Raw genomic sequence first — 24170 nt, forward strand, 5'->3', positions numbered from 1 at the left:
CACCCTGTATGAATACATGAAAAAAATTATGTTTTACCAGCAATTTTACTATTGTGTATTTTACATTATGGTACTTATGGGTGCAAACAAACACTTCTTGCCTTGGCCTCAGGTCATATGAGTTGCATTGGGCCTACACTGAATTAATGTACAACATAGTTAGCAGTAATCTTTCGCTCTTTTTCTCATGCTATTTTCTTCTCTCTCTTTCACTCTCTCTCTCAAGCACAGGGTCAATGCATACACTCTATTAAAATTCTCAAGACATTTTTTTGGTAGTAACAAGACCACTCAAAGACTACCAAAATTAAACTGCACAACCTCAGTCATCCAGCGTTTAGCGCTATCAATCTGAAACAAACTATTTAAAATACGAAGCACGCTATTACGAACAAATGTATACATTCACCCACAGTGTTACTTTATGCACCCTACAAATGTTCCTTTATTGTATAATTTACGTGATTGAATTCTGTGTGAACGGGACTCTGAATTTCATACATAATAATTGTATTTCTGTTTGTTTGAAGGTGTTCTGTTTAATATTCATCTGTCCATCCCAGAGGGACCCATTCTGTTCAGTCTGCTTTGATTCAACATGGCGGCATGACCACGGGCAGCCTGGGAGAGCTGTGTGAATATGGGGAATACATCTCGATGATATGAGGGCGATGGAAACCCCTCTAGATACTATTCATTGAGAAGAATCCACAGAGACAACTGTTGAAAGATATGCAAAAATGGTCATTGAGATGGAGATATTAGATCATTTCACCCTGGCATAGTCCTCAATTCTTTTTTACACAGATGCTCACAATATACCTTTTGAAATAAAACTGTAATAAACTATACACATATTTCTCATTTTGTCAATTGCCTTAAAAAAGGCAGTATTGTCTTATGCTGGCAATTCTATTTCACAGCATAATGGGAAAGTTGTGAAAAACTAAAATAAGAATTTAGCACAAAGAAAATGTGCTTTTGTATGAAATATGTAGCATTAATGCTGGATTGATATCATTAGAGTAGAGGTCATGCTAATTATGCACAGTCAGGTTAGCACGCTTTCATTTCCTCAACGACATCAAGGCTGTTTCTAAGAAAATGGCTGTGATTTTGCAGAGCGTGTGTTTGATGCAATCCTCAGAGGAGGCTGTCAGGGTCCCTAGACTGCAATTTGGTGAATCAGACCTTCTCCCGACTGTTGAGCTGTGTGCACAGCTGCACATGAAAGACTATACAGCGCTACAGTCTTCCCTCAGTGAAGACTCAGTGAGACTCTGTGAGTTTCATGTCTCTTTTCAGAGGAGCCAGATCGCATGTCCTCTGGCTATCTGACTGAACGGCGCAGTATGTTTTAATCGCACAATGATGTGTTTGACAGCACTTCCCATATTGCCGTCCTTTCTTCCCCTCTCTCTCTTCCTCCATGTTTATCTCCTATTCTTGTTATCTTTGCACTCTATTTCCATGCCTATATCTCCCTCTCTTCCCCTTTCCTTTCCTTTTCGCCACACAACCCTCTCTTTCGCTTTCCCTTCTCCCTCTTTAGAAAAAAGCAGGGCTCTCTATATTAATGTATTCTGTAACCTGCTCCTCTATGTCTATGTGTGTGCTGTTATTAAGGATGTATTCATCTTAAGACTGGGTTTCAGACTTAGTCGCTAAGCCCCTTGATGTCTTGCTTGATGTGCAGCTGTTTCACTCTAATGATTCATTAAGTCAGTGAGTATCTTCCTCTGCCTGGAGTTTATAGGGGACAAATCTTCCCTTTGAAATGCAAGAGAAAGGCCACAATGTATTATTGCAATTTAGGTGCAATTTAGATGTTGGCCAATGGATGGCAGCATTATATGTGCAACGTTTTACACTCATCCAATGAACCATTGCATTACTGTTCAAAATGTTGTAGTCTGCCCAAATGTGCCTAATTGGTTTATTGATACATTTTCAAGTTCATAATTGTGCACTCTCCTCAAACAATAGTATGGTATTCTTTCACTGTAATAGCTACTGTAAATCGGACAGTGCAGTTAGATTAACAAGAATTGAAGCTTTCTGCCCATATCAGATATGTCTATGTCCTGGGAAATGTTCTTGTTACTTACAACCTCATGCTAATCACATTAGTGCACGTTAGCTCAACCATTCCCGTGGGGGGGACACTGATCCCATAGAGGTAACTACTTTGATACCTTGAAATAATGTGATTTGCAATATGCATCCCATTGTATTCGTTCATTTTTTCTCTCTTAATTGTCATAACGATAAGAGCAGTGCAGACATAGCACTAGAAAGGGGTACATGGTTTGTTAGCACAATAGCATCTGCCTGTCACTCACAGTCTGTTGTTCCCCTTTGTTGAGTCATGTCGTTCCTCCCTGTGTGCTCTATTCCCCAAGGCCCTGTTCCAAAGAAAACACTTTTGTTCCTTTTCCAAGAAAAACAACTATTTTTCCCACAGAAGTTCCTTCTCCTCCCGCTAACCTCACAGTAGACATGGAATTCAGTATCCAGACTCAACTGACCGGCAGAGGTGGTCCCAACATCCAAACATGTAGCTAATGTCTTTCATAAGGAGAAGCTGAGGTGGTTTGGGTGTTTGATTCAGGACTTGTAATAAAGCTCCAGAGTTGTCTTTCCCTCAAAGCCAAAGTGGAAAAAAAGAGTCTGAACTTCAAACAAAGCTTTCTTAATTTCTAATTTTAGTATCTAGCAAAAATCTTTTTATATATTTAATGTTCTCATCAAAGCTTGGCAGTCAGTTAAGTTGCCAAAAAAACTAACATTAGCTTTCAGTTTTAATTATGGTTCAATTTTCTTCAGCCGACATCGAAGACATGGGAGTCCTCGTGATATAAGGTTGCCACAGAAACAAAAACAATACCTGCATCTCTATTCAGATCGTGTTAGTTATTGTGACGGAACTGCGGAAGGTCATGCTCTACTGAATAGCTTGCTGTGTCTAGCTTTTAAAGCACACTGCATATTCAGGCATGTTTTCCGGTGCTCTGCAGGTGAGAGAGCAACCATCTATCCTCTGCATCTTTCCTTAGATGGACCTGTTGACATGTCTCTATTGTTTCTCTCCACTCCTAACACATTGTCAGGCATGGTGAGGTGTTGACACTTAAGCGATCTCTCGGCTTGTGGTGCTGCCGTGAGCTAACACATTCCTCTAGGCCTCCTCCAGCCTGACCCAATCTTCCTCATCAGCACTGCTATGCCACCTAGGAGTCAGCTCCTTAATACACCACTTAATAGTACACAAAATGGGGCCCTCAACCCTTTTTCACTTTTGTGTCTGTGTGTGTGTGTGTGTCTCTGTCTGTGTGTGTGTCTGTGCATGTATATGTGTGTTGTTTTTTCTCCTCTCTCTCTCTCTCTCACTCCTCCACTCTACCTGGTAAAGGCTGTGACAATGCCAGCGGGCGGTGCCTGTTCGCTTTATTAGCAATAAAAGTTAATGGATGGAGCATGCTGATATCCTCGGCCCTCCATCACGCATGTTGACAAGTGCGTCCAATCAATGCCGGCTCTCCAATTAAAACCCGGTACGCGACCTGCCATCAGCCCCTAACCACGATGCCTCACAAATGACAGTTTCATACATAGTAAATTGCCATCGGATCAACTCCATAAAATATTGAAGTTGCTGTAATTGTGTGCGATCGCACCACCCCGTAAACTGACCCTGCAAAATTGTGTTCCCACTCCCATTCCATAGAAGATTGAGAGGCCAGAGTGATAGTTTGTCAAAACAGTGATTCAGGAAAAAGAAAACATTGGAATGAATAAAAGGCTATTTTCAGAGTCCTGCCATTGATTAAAGCAATATTTCCAAACAGAGAGGAGCTATATTGGTTTCAAGTTAACACGTAACTGTTATTTCCTCTATATCCATTCTACCCCAGTGGAAAACAGTGACATATCCATGGAAAGGTGTTCGCAGCATGATTCAAACCTCTGTTTTGACCTTTGACCCCATCTCCCCTGTGGAGTCAGAACGCAGCAGGGAGGCAGGTCAGGCCTAAGATCAATAATTCACCCTTCACTACTGCCCCCTCTCCCCTGCTTGCGGCATTCACCACCAACTCATCCATCTCCTTCTCAACACTTCTCACAAAATGCTTTCTCTCCTGTGATCCAACTGGAAATAAATAACTGTGTGGGTGTGTGTTTGATGCAGGTGTACAGTATGTGTTGCCTTTGTGTTTCATATTGCAAGCAGAGCTAAGATAGAGAGATGAAAATATAATCATTCCAACCGTTTGCACAATGTCAACTGGATGTTTGAATAACTGTAGTGTATTTGAGATAACCATAGAGCATAAAGTTGATGTAGCACTTGAACAGGAGACTGGAGCAGTAAGACATTTTGCTAGCACTGTATAATGTCACTGAGGAATAAAACAGTTAAAAGGCATTCCAGAGGGAACCTATGGCAAAATCATTATAATATAGAGTTTTAGTGATCGTTTGACTGTTAAGCTCTTCCCTTCCACACATCAACAGGAAGTAGTTTGGGGGTAGGGGTGCTGTGATTTTTTTGCCAAGAGGGGGCTATAGCGGTCCACTAGTAAAGGACTATTAAAGACCCAGTGCACTACTTTTGTGAAAATGTATTTTTTCCAGAATTATTTTGGATTTTTCAGGGGCTGCTGCAGCATCGTCAGCACCCCTACTTTCCGCTGCTATGCTTACACACATACCATACCATTTGGAATAAGAACTCTAGGTGAACCAAGTCTGTCACAATGATACTGTGTAGCTGCAGTAAATAAGACACTGTATTATTGTCACACTGTCCTATTTTTTCAGTATTTTCTAATCCATCTTTTACTTTTGGTACCGTAGAGATTGCTTTTTGTTTTCTGGCAGATGATTACAATATAAGAAGGAGCTCAAAACAATATCCCCTTCAGATTGATATTTGTGTGTTGCTCAACAGATTCTCATTGTGGCTGGCTACTCTTTGTTTTGCACTGGCCAAGATGGATGTCCTTTCATCATGGACACTATTTTTGTCTCTGTTAAAATCTTGTATTGCCTTTGATGATACCAACTGAAAAAAACATGCTTCTGCATTTCTTTATACCTATTTCTATTAGTTACCATGGTGAACTGCTACTGTAGATCTGAGTAGTACAAGATCACATTACCTGACAAGCAATAACCTCAAAAATGTACAAATAGGTTAACAGAGAATTTACAGGACAGCCAGCTAGCACTACGTGGTTTAGCTCAGATTAAACACAGGGAATACTCATGGCTTCATTATATGTCATTACACCTCTAATGACTTGTTAATTTCCTGTGAGCTGGGCAGAGCAGGCACCTGTGTGAGGCAGAGGGCTATCAGGCATCAGCCTCCTGTACCTACTGTAAGCTGGCAGGCCCCTGCGCACTGCCAGATCTTTGGCCTTGGGAAATCATGTCCAATCATATTGGAAGCGATCGGACCAAAAAGCCACCATTCGTAATCCCCCTCATCACTTTTACGCCTGTAGACTCCTACCTGCTCCCCAACACGACAGGCCAGAGGACAGGGACAGACATGGCAGCTTTGGTGGCTCTGAACAAACGGGTGGCAGTGATATGGTGGCACACATGCTTTTGTTGTTTGCCGGTAGTACTGTGCCAGGAAGAGTGGTGTCCTTGGGTATTTTCTCTTCAATATCTGTGTGTATGTGCCTCTATTTCTCTGTCTGCCTGTCTGTCTGTTAATTTGTCTGTCTATCTGTCTCACTTTGTAGCTCTATCTCCCTGTTCTCATCTCTCACACAGCCCATACTATTTATATTCTCCTTCGCTATGTCTCTCTCTGTCACTTTAGAAGCCCTTTACAATTGTACCTGTATACAGGTTGAACATTTCTGATTTGGCCACTGATAAGTGCCTACATTGTGTCATGACGTTGCCCTTTCCCCCTTTTTCTCTCCACTCTACAGAATGGACACTTGGAAAGTCCGTTGTTAACATAGGGAGAGTATTGTAACATCAAAGGGTTGGGAACCGAACAATATTTCGGTAATCCAACCAGTTGAAAGTATCCGTTGGTACTTAAAGAATATGATGTCAGATCAGTTGTCATCTGAGACATTATTACTGATGATAGGACAACATAAACTGTATCTTGGAAAGTCTACACATCAGATTCACATGGAATTGTTGTGCAATTTAAATGTTTAAATATGAAACTATTTGTGAAAAGATCAAATGTAATTTTTGTTTTTAAAATAAGATAATTGTTTTCAGAAGTAAAATATGCTCAATCAGTGGCCACGCCCACATGAATAGGCCTTTACTAAATTTCTACAAGAGCCCTTGTGACCCAATTCATGGCAAACTAAGCCAATCTCAGTGTGAGCTCTGGTTGCGAATGGTTGAACGACTACTACCTAACGAAATGAACATTGTGTTCCCGATGATGTGAGGACTATGTCCATATGTTTAGAAGGACGCATTTCAACATGGAGGTGACGATCGCCACGCTGGAAGGATAAATTTGACTATACCAGCTAGAATTTTTATTTTTATTTTTATTTCACCTTTATTTAGGTAGGCTAGTTGAGAACAAGTTGTCATTTACAACTGCGACCTGGCCAAGATAAAGCATAGCAGTGTGAACAGACAACACAGAGTTACACATGGAGTAAACAATTAACAAGTCAATAACACAGTAGAAAAAAAGAAAAAAAGAGTCTATATACATTGTGTGCAAAAGGCATGAGGAGGTAGGCAAATAATTACAATTTAGCAGATAACACTGGAGTGGTAAATGATCAGATGGTCATGTGCAGGTAGAGATACTGGTGTGCAAAAGAGGAGAAAAGTAAATAAATAAAAACAGTATGGGGATGAGGTAGGTGAATTGGGTGGGCTATTTACCGATGGACTATGTACAGCTGCAGCGATCGGTTAGCTCCTCAGATAGCAGATGTTTAAAGTTGGTGAGGGAGATAAAAGTCTCCAACTTCAGCGATTTTTGCAATTTGTTCCAGTCACAGGCAGCAGAGAACTGGAAGGAAAGGCGGCCAAATGAGGTGTTGGCTTTAGGGATGATCAGTGAGATACACCTGCTGGAGCGCGTGCTACTGGTGGGTTTTGCCTTCGTGACCAGTGAACTGAGATAAGGTGGAGCTTTACCTAGCATGGACTTGTAGATGACCTGGAGCCAGTGGATTTGGCAACAAATATGTAGCGATTGCCAGCCAACTAGAGCATACAGGTCGCAGTGGTGGGTGGTATAAGGTGCTTTAGTAACAAAACGGATGGCACAGTGATAAACTGCATCCAGTTTTCAGAGTAGAGTATTGGAAGCTATTTTGTAGATATCGCCAAAGTCGAGGATCGGTAGGATAGTCAGTTTTACTAGGGTAAGTTGGGTAGCGTGAGTGAAGGAGGCTTTGTTGTGAAATAGAAAGCCGACTCTAGATTTGATTTTAGATTGGAGATGTTTGATATGAGTCTGGAAGGAGACATGAGTCTAGATGTCCACATATTCTAGGTCGGAACCATCCAGGGTGGTGATGCTAGTCGGGCGTGCGGGTGCAGGCAGCAAACTGTTGAAAAGCATGCATTTGGTTTTACCAGCGTTTAAGAGCAGTTGGAGGCCACGGAAGGAGTGTTGTACGGCATTGAAGCTCGTTTGGAGGTTAGATAGCACAGTGTCCAAGGAAGGGCCAGAAGTATACAGAATGGTGTCGTCTGCATAGAGGTGGATCAGGGAATCGCCCGCAGCAAGAGCAACATCAGCTTTGAAGAGGGGGATGACTGCGGCAGCTTTCCAATCCTTGGGGATCTCAGACGATAGGAAAGAGAGGTTGAACAGGCTGGTAATAGGTGTTGCGACAATGGCGGTGGATAGTTTCAGAAATAGAGTGGCCAGATTGTCAAGCCCAGCTGATTTGTATGTTTCCAGGTTTTGCAGCTCTTTCACAACATCTGTTATCTGGATTTGGGTAAAGGAGAAGCTAGGGAGGCTTGGGCGAGTAGCTGCGGGGGGGAGCTGTTGGCTGAGGTTGGAGTAGCCAGGAGGAAGGCATGGCCAGCCGTTGAGAAATGCTTGTTGAAGTTTTCGATTATCATGGATTTATCGGTGGTGACCGTGTTACCTAGCCTCAGTGCAGTGGTCAGCTGGGAGGAGGTGCTCTTGTTCTCCATGGACTTTACAGTGTCCCAGAACTTTTTGGAGTTAGAGCTACAGCTGGCCTTTGCTTTCCTGACTGACTGAGTGTATTGGTTTCTGACTTCCCTGAACAGTTGTATATTGCGGGGACAATTCGATGCTATCGCAGTCCACCACAGGATGTTTTTGTACTGGTCGAGGGCAGTCAGGTCTGGAGTGAACCAAGGGCTATACCTGTTCTTAGTTCTGCATTTTTTGAACAGAGCATGCTTATCTAAGATGGTGAGGAAGTTACTTTTAAAGAATGACCAGGCATCCTCAACTGACGGGATGAGGTCAATATCCTTCCAGGATACCCGGGCCAGGTCGATTAGAAAGGCCTGCTCGCAGAAGTGTGTTAGGGAACATTTGACAGTGATGAGGGATGGTTGTTTGACTGCGGACCCATAGCGGATACAGGCAATGAGGCTGTGATCGCTGAGATCCTGATTGAAGACAGCGGAGGTGTATTTGGATGGCCAGTTGGTCAGGATAACGTCTATGAGGGTGCCCTTGTTCACAGATTTAGGGTTGTACTTGGTGGGTTCCTTGATGATTTGTGTGAGATTGGTGGGGGCGATCAATTCATAAATGGTGTCCAGGCACAGCTGGGAGCTGAGGAGGGTCGGTTGCAGGCAAATTAGGAGTTCGAACTGTTTGGGTATGGACCTGGAAAGTACGACATTACTTTTCAGGCTATCTCTGCAGTAGAATGCAACTCCTCCCCCCTTAGCAGTTCTATCTTGACGGAAAATGTTATAGTTGGGTATGGAAATCTCATAATTTTTGGTGGCCTTCCTAAGCCAGGATTCAGACACGGCAAGGACATCAGGGTTGGCAGAGTGTGCTAAAGCAGTGAGTAAAACAAATTTAGGGAGGAGGCTTCTGATGTTGACATGCATGAAACCAAGGCTTTTTCTATCACAGATGTCAACAAATGAGGGTGCCTGGGGACATGCAGGGCCTGGGTTTACCTCCACATCACCCGCGGAACAGAGGAGGAGTAGGAAGAGCGTGCGGCTAAAGGCTATCAAAACTGGTCGCCTAGAGCGTTGGGGACAAAGAATAAAAGGAGCAGATTTCTGGGCATGGTAGAATATATTCAGGGCATAATGCGCGTATGGTGGGGTGCGGGTACAGCAGAGGTAAGCCCAGGCACTGGGTGATGATAAGAGAGGTAGTATCTCTGGACATGCTGGTTGTAATGGGTGAGGTCACCGCATATATATAGCATGAGCTTATAGTATCGCAACTTGGTATGAGCTGTGAACTCTTATTCACTAAAGGAGTGATACATCCTAGATGTTGAGTTATCAGCAGCAGCTGTAAACGTGTGTGGCCTACAAAAGGACGAACAATCTCCTCAGAACGACAGGGTACTGCAATGTTTCCGTTCCACCACGAGATGACAGACTACAACGTTTCCGCCCAGAAATATCCTTCAAAGGACAAGGGAGATCTCTGCTGGGCAGCCTTCAATCTTTGACCAATCTATCAAAGCGCAGCTCAGAGTAAATATATTTCTTGCATTTTCCTTTTCCAAATGGGCGTTATTTAGAATGCATAAGATTCTGTATTTTACGATAGCATAGCTTCATAAGGTCTGATAGAGACCCAATCCTTTTGTTCCTCAGTCTTCCCGCACTTTCATTGAAACCCAACCCCATTTCTTTGTGTAACCAGCCGTCATATCGGTTTCGCTTCGTTTTATTTTATGAAATAATTAGTAATCAATGTATGATCCATCCTGTGTATATGTAATTCTGTGTGATTATTTAGGTATTTAGTATATAAATAAACCACATTTTGTTAGCCAGGGTTTGTGAAGATAACCAAGAATTTTACGACATTCAGATGAGACTGAATAAGGTGACAATTAATAATTGACTGCTATTGATATAAAATATTACCAGTGTCACGTTCTGACCTTAGTTCCTTTGTTTTGTGTTTGTTTTAATATGGTCAGGGTGTGAGTTGGGGTGGGCAGTCTATGTTCCTTTTTCTATAATTTGGGATTCTGTGTTTGGCCTGGTATAGTTCTCAATCAGAGGCAGCTGTCAATCGTTGTCCCTGATTGAGAACCATACTTAGGTAGCCTGGTTTCACTTTTGAGTTGTGGGTGATTATTTTCTGTGTCTGTGTGTTCCACAGGGAACTGTTTCAGTTTGTTATTTCACTTAGTTATTTTTGTATTTTTTCATGCTCAGTTTGTTCTATTAAATATGGACACTTACCACGCTGCGCATTGGTCCTCCTTCATACGACAGCCGTTACAACCAGGTTAAGAGTTTATTCGGAAGACAACTGCTCTATAAACATTCTTCCGTGGTGCCCCGACTTCCTAGTTAATTACATTTACATGATTAGTTTAATCAGGTAATATTAATTACAGAGAATTGATTTTATAAAATAGCATGTTATATAATTTAATCCATAGTAAAGACACAACAATTGGAAAGCAGTGGCTGTACAGTAGCGTGCTATCAATTACTTCAGAGCTCAGGCTCTGTGCTTCATAGCGCTGTATGGGTTTTGTTTGACTGACAGTCTTGTTCTGTACATGAGTACCGCACGGGACAAGAAGTTGCCCCCATCACTCCTGCATTTTTTGTTGTTTGAGTGAGGGAAGGCCTGTAAATTAAAAGGACTCAATGTGTTCTGAAAGATGAGACGTTGAGGATTATAATAAATACCACTTTGATGTCATACAAGCAAGCCAAACACCTGTGAATCCAAATTTGCACACTTCCATATCATAAAACGCATGTCATATACAGCATCAATGTTTATATTGTTATTATATATATATATATATATTACTAGGTTTGATATAAGCTACAAGATGACGTGACATCACACTGGGTTGTTCTGTACAGAATGAGCCTATGTTTGTCTATTGTGAAGAAAATTTGCCTTGGAACATGCGCTTGAATGCACACAACTCCTTTCTATGCTCACCAAAATGACACTCTCTTTCTCTGAATTTCCTTGTGAAAGCTTAACATTGTAAGATCACATTTTATAACTTAGCTAGTCATGTTGGCAATAGAACAAGCTTTCAAATGATGCCCACCTGACGCAGATTGATATTTAAACAGGGACGTTTTTGGATTGCGTAAAAAAACAACAGTAATAGTGTGATGGCAGGGATAAAGGGTTGTGATCCAAACAAAACAACTACAAATGTGCTTGCTTTAGTTTATCAATGGCACAGCTAGGATAGATTTTAAAAAAACACCTTATCATTGAAGACTCTTCTTTGAGCTAAAAAAGTGCATTGAAATTATGTAGGAACTGTGCACACTTTGGAGAGTTGTGTGGCCACTTGGAGACATTTCCCACAGATGTAAAGGGTTAAGACCTTGCTATCTGGTAGTAATTATCATTCAATAGCACCAGTCAACAATGTAGCAGCAGCCTAAAATGCTGCTAACCTTTTTCCTTTCTGCCCTGATTATTCACAATAGATATGTGCAGCCTTATTGCATATTCCCATCCTCGACATATGTGTGTATCGTGGTCTGAGATCTGTATCATATTTCCTCTTCCTTGAAGAATTAAATACATTTCTCTCTCTCTCTCTCTCTCTCTCTCTCTCTCTCTTTTTCATCATTCACCTTGCTTTCTATGTTTTCTTTCTTCCATCAGGACCAAATATCCATTTGTTGTATACAGAGCTTGGACTATGGCCCAAACATCCAGTATATCTTTTGGATATCAATTCCACAATGGAATTGATTTAAGCTTTAAATGGCTGGCGGATCTCTGTCATTCTGTCTCTCCTGAAATGCATAATCATTCATCTGATTCCATCTGTACCATTTTCCCACAGTCCACATCACGACAAAGTAGCAACATATCCAAGCAGAAGTAATGGACAGAACGGACACACCAAGGACAGAACGGACGATATGTCTTTTCAAACTCTCTCTTTTTCAAAGTAACGGACGATATGTCTCCTTTTCAAACTCTCTCTTTTTCAAAGTAACGGATGATATGTCTCCTTTTCAAACTCTCTCTTTTTCAAAGTAACGGACGATATGTCTCCTTTTCAAACTCTCTTTTTCAAAGTAACGGATGATATGTCTCCTTTTCAAACTCTCTCTTTTTCAAAGTAATGGTTGTATCATGATTTATCTAGTAACAATGTGATAGCACTAATATGAGGGTCACAACGTTAGGAAATTGAGGTAATACAGTTTTTGTAAGGAAAGGAAAAGATTGGGTTATTGTGGTAATAACATTGAGCCACATAGGAGACCTTTGCTTTATGTTAGATATGTGGATTTTGAAGCATTCCCCCCAAAAATGACCAACCGCTGTATTTGTTCTGTTTTTCTCTATGTACAACTAACCAAACCAAGTTCTGAAATCCATCAGAAGTACTGCCAGTGCGTTTTCCAAAGTAGGACAGCCTCAGCCTCTAAATCCACTTTCAGTTAAGTGTTCAGGCTTTATTCTGATCAGGCTATTGATGGCAGTGTCTTCTTCTTCTCTGCCCATCATAGGGAGGAGGCCATCATGTCCACCTACTTTGACACAGTAGATGATCTCCTGGCGTCTTTCGGCCCGGTCCGAGACTGTTCCCAGGACAACGGGGGCTGCAGGAAGAACTTCAAGTGTGTGTCGGACCGCAGAGTCGACTCAACAGGCTGTATGGTGAGTTACTGTCACCTTTGTAAAACCTCTCGAAAGAAATGTAATTCCCACATTTATTCTTAGTATGACACAATGAGAATTGCCGCATAATGAAGTGCTATATGTAAGTGTAATGTCTCAGCGATGTGTAATTTCTCAGTTAGAGGATTCATAATCTCCCATAATTTAGAGGATTTATGTGATTCAGTTTGACTTCATTGAGTTAAGATGCTTTAGGCAGTTGAAGATCTGCTAATTAACACATACACATTGATACAGAGGAAAGGGAGTAGGCGCCGGTCGTTTCCCACCACATTCTGAAGAGTGTTAGGCATTCCATGATGATAATGATCTTGGGACATGTTTCTAAATCTGTGATTGGCAAAAGTGTGAACGTTCACACCACCTGCTTCCATATTGAAAGCAAGTCAAACAGGTATAAAACGAAGATGTCATGATCCCAGGCTTACTCAAATCATGAATATCCCAAAAAAATATAGTCTGAAACTGAAATTTTAGGAGTAGCTACATTGCCACACCCAGAAACGTTAGAAGTTATAGGCTGTCATACTGTAACCTACACTCTTAGAAGGGTTCCAAAAGGGTTCTTCAGCTGTCCACATAGGACCCTTTAAATAACCCTCTTTGATAACATGTAGAACCCATTTTGGTTCCACTTATAACTCTCTGTGGAAAGGGTCCTACATGGAACCTAAAAGGGTTATTTAAAGGGTTCTGCTATGGGGATAGCCGAAACCCTTTTAGGTTCTAGATTGCACCTCATATTGTACTGTAGGAAACATATTACAGTTGATTTGATATGCAATACAGTACATCTTTGAGTGAGCGGGGTTGGTCGTTTGCATATTTACAACGGGAGGAGAGATGGAGGAGAGACGGGAAAGGTCCAATGCCAGAGGTTTGGCGGGAGTTTGGGCGGGCTCGGAGTCGTAAAACAATTACATTTATGGGGCAGTTGGGTAGCTGTGTGATGGATGGCTTGATCATTAGAGGATGGGGTGCTGCTGTAATTTGACTGGCCTCTGGGCTATATGTCCCTAAGAATGAGAGCCAAACACTGATACTACAATTTCTACTGGGGCTGTTAAAATAATTGCTGAATCGAGAGAGATCTGCTCAACTCTTGCTATGCTACTCTGAGTGCCAGCTTAAAAGGGATTTTGCCTTACACAACTATCAGAGAGTAATTGTTTTACCCACAAATGTAATGTATTGCTAAATATTGCCTTATACCACTCAGAGGTCTTTCACATGAGGATTCACCAACACAGTGGACAATAGTGTTCTTATAGTGCAACATTGTGTTAACCTGTTGCAGCTTGCTTTACATGCCTCCAATTTGTAAAGACATGGAAACATACATATTTATTCTACATCCATATACACTGACGGGACCATTCACACTGGAAACTGTTGAGCGTGAAAAACCCAGTAGAGTTGCAGTTCTTGACACACTCAAACCAGTGCGCCTGGCACCAACTACCATACCGTGTTCAAAGGCACTTAATATTTTGTCTTGCCCATGAGGGTACAACACTCATGTAGAGCATTGAGCACAGCTTTATTTCAGGTAATAGATACGCGGGGTTGTATCCAAATCATTGCATTTCCATAATGTTTCAAACGTTTATCCCTTTAGAGGGATAGGTAGAGTCACTGCATACAACTCAGCTCTTACTCCATACATGGTTACCATGACAATCTGAGATGTTCTCGGAACCATATACTGTATGATAAAAATATGCCATGCTTGAGAAAAAGGCATCTTTAGTCACCAGGACTTATAAATAGTAATGTAGTGCTTGCACTTTGTTTTTTTTATCATCAAAGGTGACATTTTTCACGAGTGCATTAGATAAAACCCCATGACCTAAGCTCCTGTGGCTGAAACCTGAAGTTCATAAATGTGTAGTAACAAATAGGGCAAGAGTTAAAAAATAACTGTGAAAATTATTAGTTGGCACTAGCGTCCACTAAGCAGTGTTATTCATTTTTTTTAACATGAATCTCTGGATATTCAAGGTAACTGCCAAAATAAAGGAAACACCGACATACATCTTAATAGGGTGTTGGTCCACCACGAGCCAGAACAGTTTCAATGCACCTTGGCATAGATTCTACGAGTGTCTGGAACTTTTTCCCACAAGAAATTCAATAATTTGGTTTTGTTGATGGTAGTGGAAAATGCTGTCTCAGGAGCCACTCCAGAATCTCCCATAAGTGTTCAATTGGGTTGTGATCTGGTTAAACTGAGATGGTCATGGCATATGGCTTATATATTTTTCATGCGCATCAAACCAGCAAACCACCACTCGTGCCATATGGGGGCATTGTCATCCTATGGGGGGGCATAGCCATGGTAGCCAAAATAATGTCCTACCCAGCATTTTTATAAGCATAATGTAATTTGAATTGCTTAATTAACTCAGGAACCACACCTGTGTGGAAGCATCTCATTTCAATATACTTTGTATCCCTCATTTACTCAAGTTGTACCATTATTTTGGCAGTTACCTTGACATCTTAACCATATGGCTCAAATACTTCATGTTTATTGTTGTGGAACGGAATGTGCACCATGTATAGGTACATCAATTGAGTTATCATGGGGCTGTAAATGATCTCTTGGCTACGTGTTCTTTTCTGAAACACATACTCCCTCCCATGTGTTATGTTTCTTCTATCATCTTTTCAATGTAATCACTCTGTCCCCTATTTACCACTGTTCATTCAAACATTCAGAGTGAGACGTGAGCTACGTGTCAACTCTACTAAGAAAGACGTTGCTCTCAATGTGTGATGATCCCTTCAGAAGCTAGGCTAGCTTTTCATTTCATATGTTGTTTCTTACCTTAAAGGTTAACATTGAATTATGGCTTTTGTGGATATTTTTTCTACATCTTTTACGGAATGAAACTATAGCACTTTTTCCAAAGAGGAAAGACGCAAGCGAAAGACGAAAGACGCAGAGAGACACATGTTAGCTAGCACATCAGAGAGAACAGAAGGAGGTATTCTTTTTTGACATCATTTGTCTTGTGCCGTATGGTTTTCATCAATATCATGACCAATTTAGCATTGATTAAGAGGTATGACATTACCATCAGAGGGGAGAAGAGCATTCTAATAAAAGTCAAGGAAAATAGTTTTGATTGACAACGAAGGAACGCACATTTTGTGGGCGATTTAGCAGAGTGAGATGCAATATGGGTGCTCAATCAAGCTATGTAATTAGTGTTTAAATACAGTAGGCATTTATTGACTAATTCTACTATGGTGTTAGTGTATTTATAGGTACTTTTAACAACCCATAACACAACATTTTAAGACATCATTGGGAGTCCTTGTCATCTCCAAATTACTTAGGAAATTGCTACAAAGAGATGAGTACTCTGCTAAAGCAATCATATTTTGACTATTTTTGTGAAAACGAATCCTTTTAAGTGTGCACTCCACCTCTCTGTCTAAGATGTTATTACTGAGAGAGTGGATGAGAAGCAGATATATAAACCTCTTAAACTGGCCAATTTGAAGGGTTCAGGGTGGGAAATGCTATAGTAGGTGGCTTTGGAAGACACACAAAATAATAACCATAACAGGGGAAGTGGTGGAAGGGCAGGAGAAGAGGACGTTGCGATCAGATGAGCCTGTTTCATTTAACACAATGACCCACGCTAGAACTCTATGCCATTGTCTAACTTGTCTTACATTTCTGCTACTTCTACTGTCGATGATTCAAATACCCTGCAACAGGCCACTTTTGTGTCTAAAAGAGAATTATAACAATGCCTGTTACAGTATTATGATCTTAAACCATTTATGACCATCTTTCCCTGGTCTCTTTATATTTGCAATTAACATTCATGCCAAGCAAACAGTTATCATTCTTTTGCTTAAAAATCACTTACCAATGTGCAACTCTCTATTTCTGTCTGTCCGGCTTTGGTTCCTTCAATAGCCTTTGAGTGCTTTGTCTACAATACATCAAGTTGTTTTTCAATGGTGCTCAGTATACATAATATTGTCTGATGACAAATGATTGTGATTTTCTACATTTGTACATTTTTTTTAGCAGACACTCTTATCCAGAGCGAGCGAGTGGATACATTTTCCTACTTTTTTCCATACTGATCCCCTGTGGGAACCAAATGCACAACCCTGCTCACCAACTGAGCCACACAGGACCGTTTCCTTAAGTATTTCTCCAGCGATTATGGTATTTCAGTTTACTAAACCCACAGCAGCTATGCACCATTAGCACTGTCATGTAAGGAGGCCTCACAGGTTTCAATGTTCCTTGCTCTCTATTTATTGACATGCTTTCATTTCCTCAAAGCACTGTCTTGACATATCACCTGTTCTGTTTTGATACGATTACCGACTGCCATTAAGACCCACATGGTTTATCGACAACCTTGTATATGACACAACACACTGGTGTCAACCTGACTCCTCAGAAAGAGGAAATAGCTCAAATGTCCAAAAACCAGCATGTTTGATTGCATTGCACTTTTAGTGTGATGACACGACCCAATGTTTTGTCATGGTTTCAGTTCACTGTCAGAAGTGTGACTTTTTTTCAGTTGTGTATTTAGTGTAGCCTATATTCTTATCACACAAAAGCGAACTGCAGATATGAGGGAAACTGTCGCCATACCAATTGAATCCAATATGCCTTCATTTCAAGGAATTAACATGTACTGTGTCAGAGTAATGGCAAAAGCTAATCTTGTCTGGTGTATATTTCCCTGCACTCCAAGGATAATTATCAAGTATTCCTGCAGTACATCTGAAATATATTATGAAATAAAAGAGAACAAGCGATAGACTAAAAGCGTATTAATTAACAGACTATCGACTGAGGTGCAATAAACTAGTTCTAGCTTTGGGTTGATAAGGATGAATCTGGTTCCCATATGTGAAATTCTAATTAATTTCCTTGCATAATTCAGATCTCATTTGGAACGTTGCTGAATGGCCGCTGTTCCACCTCGCTAATTTGTTGCTAGCTTGTTAATTAAATTATTCAGTCCATATTCAGGCAAGTTGGCTATGTGATCCCAATGCCTCTCTGCCCATGGCCATGTGCACTTTTTAAAGCATCAGTTAGAGTCAACATGGTTGCTATTGTTATACATGAAAAGGTAGCATGTTGTTGTCAAACTGTTTGCCTTTTCATTATTCCTGTTTGTAGGGGTGGTTTTTGAGAACTGCAGTTTATTCCTCCAAAGTGAGTGATAACTTTACCGATTCACACATAATCTTGAACATTGCCTCCTGTATTGTGCCTCATCCTGATATATGGATTGATATTAAACTGCTCTATAACAGAGCCATCTTGGTCCTACTCAATATGTTCCTGTCTTTGTTTGGACAGCAATGAGTTTGATAGAGATTCATGTTGTGTCTTAATAGGAATTAAAGGTCTTGTCTGTCTTTGATTATGAATCAAATAAATCCTTGTTTATTACCAACAGATCTTAAACATAATTTAACGATTGTTATCCCCAACAAAACTGATTGGTCCCCTTAAAAGATAACTAACCGTTTGAGCTTCAATTGTAAATCGATTCTAAACATGCCCTTTAAGGCTCTGAAAAGGTGGCAGTCATTTTGATGATTAAAAAATAACAACTCAATTTGTTGAAAGGTTACAGTGGCCGTTTCAGCTGCTGCTCACGCTGGAAGCTAATTATCCTCCTACTCTCTAGGAAGTAGGCTGCTATTTGGTTGCTGCTATTTGGTTGCTGCTATTTGGTTGCTGCTATTTGGTTGCTGCTATTTGGTTGCTGCTATTTGGTTGCTGCTATTTTGTTGCTGCTTTTTGTTGGCACCAACACAAGGTACCAGTGATCAAACACAATCACTAGATAGAACAATTAATAGAATAGTTATACAATCCACGTGTTCCCAGCAATAATTATATGTTTTTAATTTGCCTCTGTCAAGGCTTTTTCGATTTCCGTGTATTTTTTTCCGTTCCAGATTGGGCCTTATTATGCAATAAACATGCATCTGTTTGTGTGTGTGTGTGTGTGTGAGTGTGTGTGTGTGTCTGTGTGTGTCTGTCTGTGTATTGGCAGGCATGTGTGTATATGTGTGTGTGTGAATGATTATGTATGCATTTGATAAATAATCAATTTTCATCATATAATCATCATGCTCCATACCCCAGTAGGGTGCTGCCATGGCAGGTATCTACTCTGATAGCATAGAGGGATGAGGATTAAAATTACAAAAATGGGTCATCCCATGTCATTTCAGCAAGCCATGACACCCACCATCTCAGTGTCACGCCCTGACCATAGTAAGCTGTTTTTTGGTTGGGGCGTGATAGTGACTAGGGTGGGTCATCTAGGGTTTTGTCTATGTTGGCCTGATATGGTTCCCAATCAGAGACAGCTGTTTATCATTGTCTCTGATTCGGGGTCATATTTAGGTAGCCATTTCCCCATTGGTATTCGTGGGATCTTGTCTACATTTAGTTGCCTGAGTGCACAACAGTAGCGGCACGTTTCGGTCGGTCGGTCGGTCGGTCGGTCGGTCGGTTTATTAAAATGATGTGGAACTCCACTCACGCTGCGCCTTGGTCTCATCATTACGATGAACGTGACACTCAGATTGTTCTGAAATTGTTTCTGCAGTTAGAAACATAAAATATTAGCATTCCTTTAACATTGTTTTGTCTAGATATAATTAGATCTCTGACAAATTAAGCAGTGCTTTTTGAAAATTACTCGTCAAACATCTCATTTCAAAATCAGGGGCATTAACATGGACTTGGTCCGCCCCTTTGCTGCTATAACAGCCTTCACTCTTCTGGGAAGGCTTTCCGCTAGATGTTGTGACATTGCTGCGAGAACTTGCTTCCTTTCAGCCACAAGAGCATTAGTGAGGTCAGGCACTGATGTTGGGCGATTAGGCCTGGCTTGCAGATGGCTTTCCAATTCATCCCAAAAGTATTCGATGTGGTTGACGTCAGGGCTCTGTGCAAGCCAGTCAAGTTCTTCCACATTGATCTCGACAAACCATTTCTGTATGGACCTCGCTTTTTGCACAGAGGCATTTTCATGCTGAAACAGGGAAGGGTCTTCCCCAAACTGTTGCCACAAAGTTAGAAGCACAGAATAGTCTACAATGTCATTGTATGCTGTATCTTTAAGATTTCCCTTCACTGGAACAAAGGGGCCTAGCCCAAACTAAGAGTCTTAACCCAAACCATGAAAAACAGCCCCAGACCATTATTCCTCCTCCACCAAACTTTACAGTTGGCACTATGCATTGTGGCAGGTAGCGTTCTCCTTGCATCTACTAAACCCAGATTCGTCCATCAGACTGACAGATGGTCCAAACCTGGTAGTATCAGGATGTAAGCTGGAACACAAACCTAACAACTTCATTTATTTGAACAGGGGAATAAAACATCACCAAATTCACTGAGAATACATTACATAGGATGAAGAAACAACACTCCGAGCCAGAGATCCATACTACTTGTCTGACATAGAGAATTCATTCTATATACTGGTTGTTGTGGTGGGATTGGAGTGGGGTGGTGTGGGTGGCTGTTGACCATTTCTTTGGACTAACTCATGTTTAGAAAGAGTGATACAAATCAGATGTTAGGTACTGTATTTGGATGTTAGGTACTGTATTTATTGAATATTATGTGAATCCTATTTACTAAAATGGCCAATTTGGGGGCAATAAGTTACCTTAATTTCTCTTAGATCAAATTGTATTTCTACAAAATAATGTTGCAGGAATGCTAATCTCATCTGTTTCTAACAATAAAAAAAAAATCTGAATAATCTGAGATGGTGGGTGTCAAAATCCTCTTTCTTGTTCTTTTTGAGGTGGAACGACCCAAAAGAAATGTTTATTTTTCCTGGTCTGTCTGTGAAGACAGAGTCCGCTGTGAATGAAATATAAATGAAGCAGGACTAATAAGATTGTGTTTCCCAAACTACCCCACATGGAGCCCCGGGGCATATGTTTGGACCAGCGGGCAATCTTATTAAAAGTTTCCACAGACTCTGCTCCCTCTCTTTCTTCCCTCCACCATCAGCATTCAAACTGACTTCCAAAAACTCCCTAGTGTTGATTTGCAAAGAGGATGGACGCCAGCATTGATGTGAGTAATGCTGTCCCTCACAGCTCATTGAAATGCAGATACAACTATATCAAAGGCCTGGAGAGCTGTGTTCAACCTGTGATGTCAAAACCTAAAAGAGAGGGAAGGAGGAAAGATAGAAAGTATCACGGCCATCTTGTTCAATTTCCTCCCATCCTGAGTCTGGACTTTGGATCATAAATCTCCAGCTAGGAGGCTGTTAGTTACCCCGCCACTTCCAGGAAATGGAAATGGTATTCTATTAATTGGTATTCTGAATTAAAGCTGGTGGCGAAAGCTCCCTGCCTGTGCCTACATGATTAATGCAAATATGTGCCAACGATTAAAACTTCCCTTGCACAGCATGCCTCAGCGGTCAGAGTTGTGGTGGTATTTTCTCTTTGACTCCTTTAGGTCTGCTTTACGACACCCCATGTCAGAAAGGAGTGAGACATACAATGGTATTGCCTGCCACACTTGGGCTTGAATTCCATTAAGTGACTAATTTCCTTACCCTGTCTCAAACTCAGAAGACCTATTTAATGCATTATGGGAATATATTTCCCATGAAGTCTATGTCTTGAAGTCACAGCGCATGTTTTTTCTTTGCCTTTGTATCCTGTAAGCGAGGGAAATGTGGGTTCTCGTTCGAATTGCTGTATATAGGAAGATTACTGGAAGCATATGCTTGTAAAGCGAGCAAGGGGCTCAACTTGTTCTCTACAGCAGGCCTACACAAAACCGTTCTGCAAATATATGTGTGAATTGAATAGTCCTGCACCAATGCCCCCCTCGCTCACTCAGTGCACAGATAATCTCAGAGATACAAATAGTATGTGGAACCATCGCTGTAACTGCATTTCCATCACTACATGTTTAGCTGATGTTGCACATAAACACACCATAGAATAATGTTCCGTAAATGTAGTGCTGTTCTGTCACAGTTTAAGGCTGAGTTAAGGCAGACTTTTCCCCTTCTGACAGACAGGCATGAGAACTAGTCTGCCTGGGGGTGTGAGTCGGTAGAGTGCCAACCCTGACACAGTCAAAGACTAAGCTAACCTTTAAATTGGCATGGTTTGCCCCAAGGAAGCACGCATTGATCTGTGCTGAAGTGCACACACCTCCACACTCTTGATGTGCTCAATAGTCTTGCTAGGGAGACCAGGAAAAGTTCACGTGACTCTGTCAACTCTGTGGTTGTGTTGGTAAATCTTCGACGGTTACAGCTGAACTATTCATCCGAAAGCTAAGAGGCTCAGTTAGTTCTGCTGCATTCATTGTAGCTACAGATACAGTGTCCATCTTCTTAATGGGTGTAGTCAAGAGAAGAGCAGATGGCATAATTTTATCAGCACATCACTCTGTTCACTTTTCCCTTTGGGACATCTTTGGGAATGTTGTTTGGGATGCAGTATGGCAATGATGCGTCTGTAATGCTCCGGGTGTCGTGGGTGTGGAGTCAAATGCAGGAAACAGAGAGTTCAATGCTGTGCGTCTTTTAATAGCGCTTAACACACCACAGGGTGCTCACAAAAGTAACGTTCCCAAACACAGGGAATCAAAATGTACAATGGAACAAATCACGACCAGGCACAAAACACGTACCTCTACAACAGAGCCGAAGGTTACATAGAAATAATCCCGCACAACAACCAGGCGGGCCGGCTGTCTAATAAAGACAAACTAATTAACCCTACACAGGTGCTACCACTAAACATACAAGGAGGGGGAGGAAAAACAATCAGTGGCAGCTAATAGGCCGGTGACGACGACCGCCGAGCGCCACCCGCCCGGGAAAAGGAAACACCCTCGGTCGGACTCGTGACAGCGTCATTGATTTCAGACCCATCTTATACTTTTATTCAGGCTGTCAAATTGAAAAGAGTTTTTGGAAATAATAGATAATATAATAGAAATAATAGAATAATAAGTATTGGTTCACTAGTTATGTATTGCTAAGCACTTTCCCCATTATATAACACCCCATTAGAATGTGGAGCACACTTTGAAGGTCAATAATTAAATAATTTGTTCTGAGCAAGAAGCAAAAACGGTGTTCTGTTGCCCCTACTTAGTATGATATTGAAGAGACGTCTGGGGGATAACATTGCCTCTTACCCTTCCCCATGAGCTCTGCCTTTTTCTTTATCCCCCTTATCACTGCTTTCCCCCACGGTCCTGCATTCTGGAAAGATGCACATCACAACTTTTCCTGCCCCACTGAACAGCTCTGCTCATTAATCAACATTTCAATGGGTTGTGATTTCCTCCAAATGCCTTTTCATAATTCACACCTCATTTCGCTCACACTGGTGGTTAAGCGGGGGGATCGAGCCTTGTCATTTATAGTACGGGGGGGAACCCTATTTAGGGGACACACATGGCACACCACAGAGACGGTCTGCGTGGAGTGTTTACATTAAGTCCTCTCCATGTCACTGAGGCTGGAATTAAATCAAACCCGCACTGTCTTAAAATAGCATTGCTCCTGAATCAAGAAAATGTGTTTGAAACAAAAAATAACTAGTATTTTGACCCAGAGTTTTTGGTAACCTGCAAGTCTTGATCGAATTCCACCCAAATTCATGCTCCAAGGCAAACATATTTTTAGTCTGGGTGATGTCCTTAATATTAACTCAGGTCATGGATCTCCCTGGGCTCAAAGGGCAGGGATAAGGCTTTAGACCGACTTTTATTAAAGTTTTTCACGTTGAAGTGTATTGTCTGAGTCGATCATTGTGCTGTATAGTGGTCATGACTCCATCGGCCATAACAGAAGGCGTATTATTTTGCTTGGCTTAGTAGTGGAGTCCTCCAAAAACACACATTTTCAAACTATTTTTAATAAAATAAGATACTGCATTATCACCACAGGACTTTCTTTTATCCTGAATATCTGTATTTTGAAAAAGGAAGGCCACACACATCAGTTAACCTCCCTGATCCCTGAAATGAAAAAAGGATGCATCACAATAGCATGTAAACACATTGATTAATCAAGGGTCGTCACGCAGTAGGAATGACAATTGAATCAGTGCTTTTGTTTGATATCATAATCACAGTATAATCAAGGAGTCAAGGCAGATCTTTCATCCCCTGCTGGGCTGTGTTTTATGTGTTCACTGATAATATCGTGTCAGGGTAAAAAAAAAAAAGAGAAGCAATTCAATTTGGCTCAGTCACAGCCCGACTGCACATTAAAGCGATAGAAAAAGTATTAAATCC

At 41.2% G+C, this 24170-nt stretch overlaps 1 protein-coding gene across 1 annotated transcript in view; it reads left to right on the forward strand.

Annotated features, from left to right (window-relative positions):
- Positions 1-24170, forward strand: part of LOC112219326 (astrotactin-2-like) — a 407720-nt gene that overhangs the window by 229099 nt on the left and 154451 nt on the right. The window contains exon 11 of the mRNA XM_024380472.2: positions 12679-12829. Coding sequence (XP_024236240.2) covers positions 12679-12829 — 151 coding nt within the window. The remainder of the gene's footprint in view (positions 1-12678; positions 12830-24170) is intronic.

Source organism: Oncorhynchus tshawytscha, linkage group LG20 (assembly GCF_018296145.1).
Source record: "Oncorhynchus tshawytscha isolate Ot180627B linkage group LG20, Otsh_v2.0, whole genome shotgun sequence".
In the NCBI taxonomy this organism is placed as follows: domain Eukaryota; kingdom Metazoa; phylum Chordata; class Actinopteri; order Salmoniformes; family Salmonidae; genus Oncorhynchus; species Oncorhynchus tshawytscha.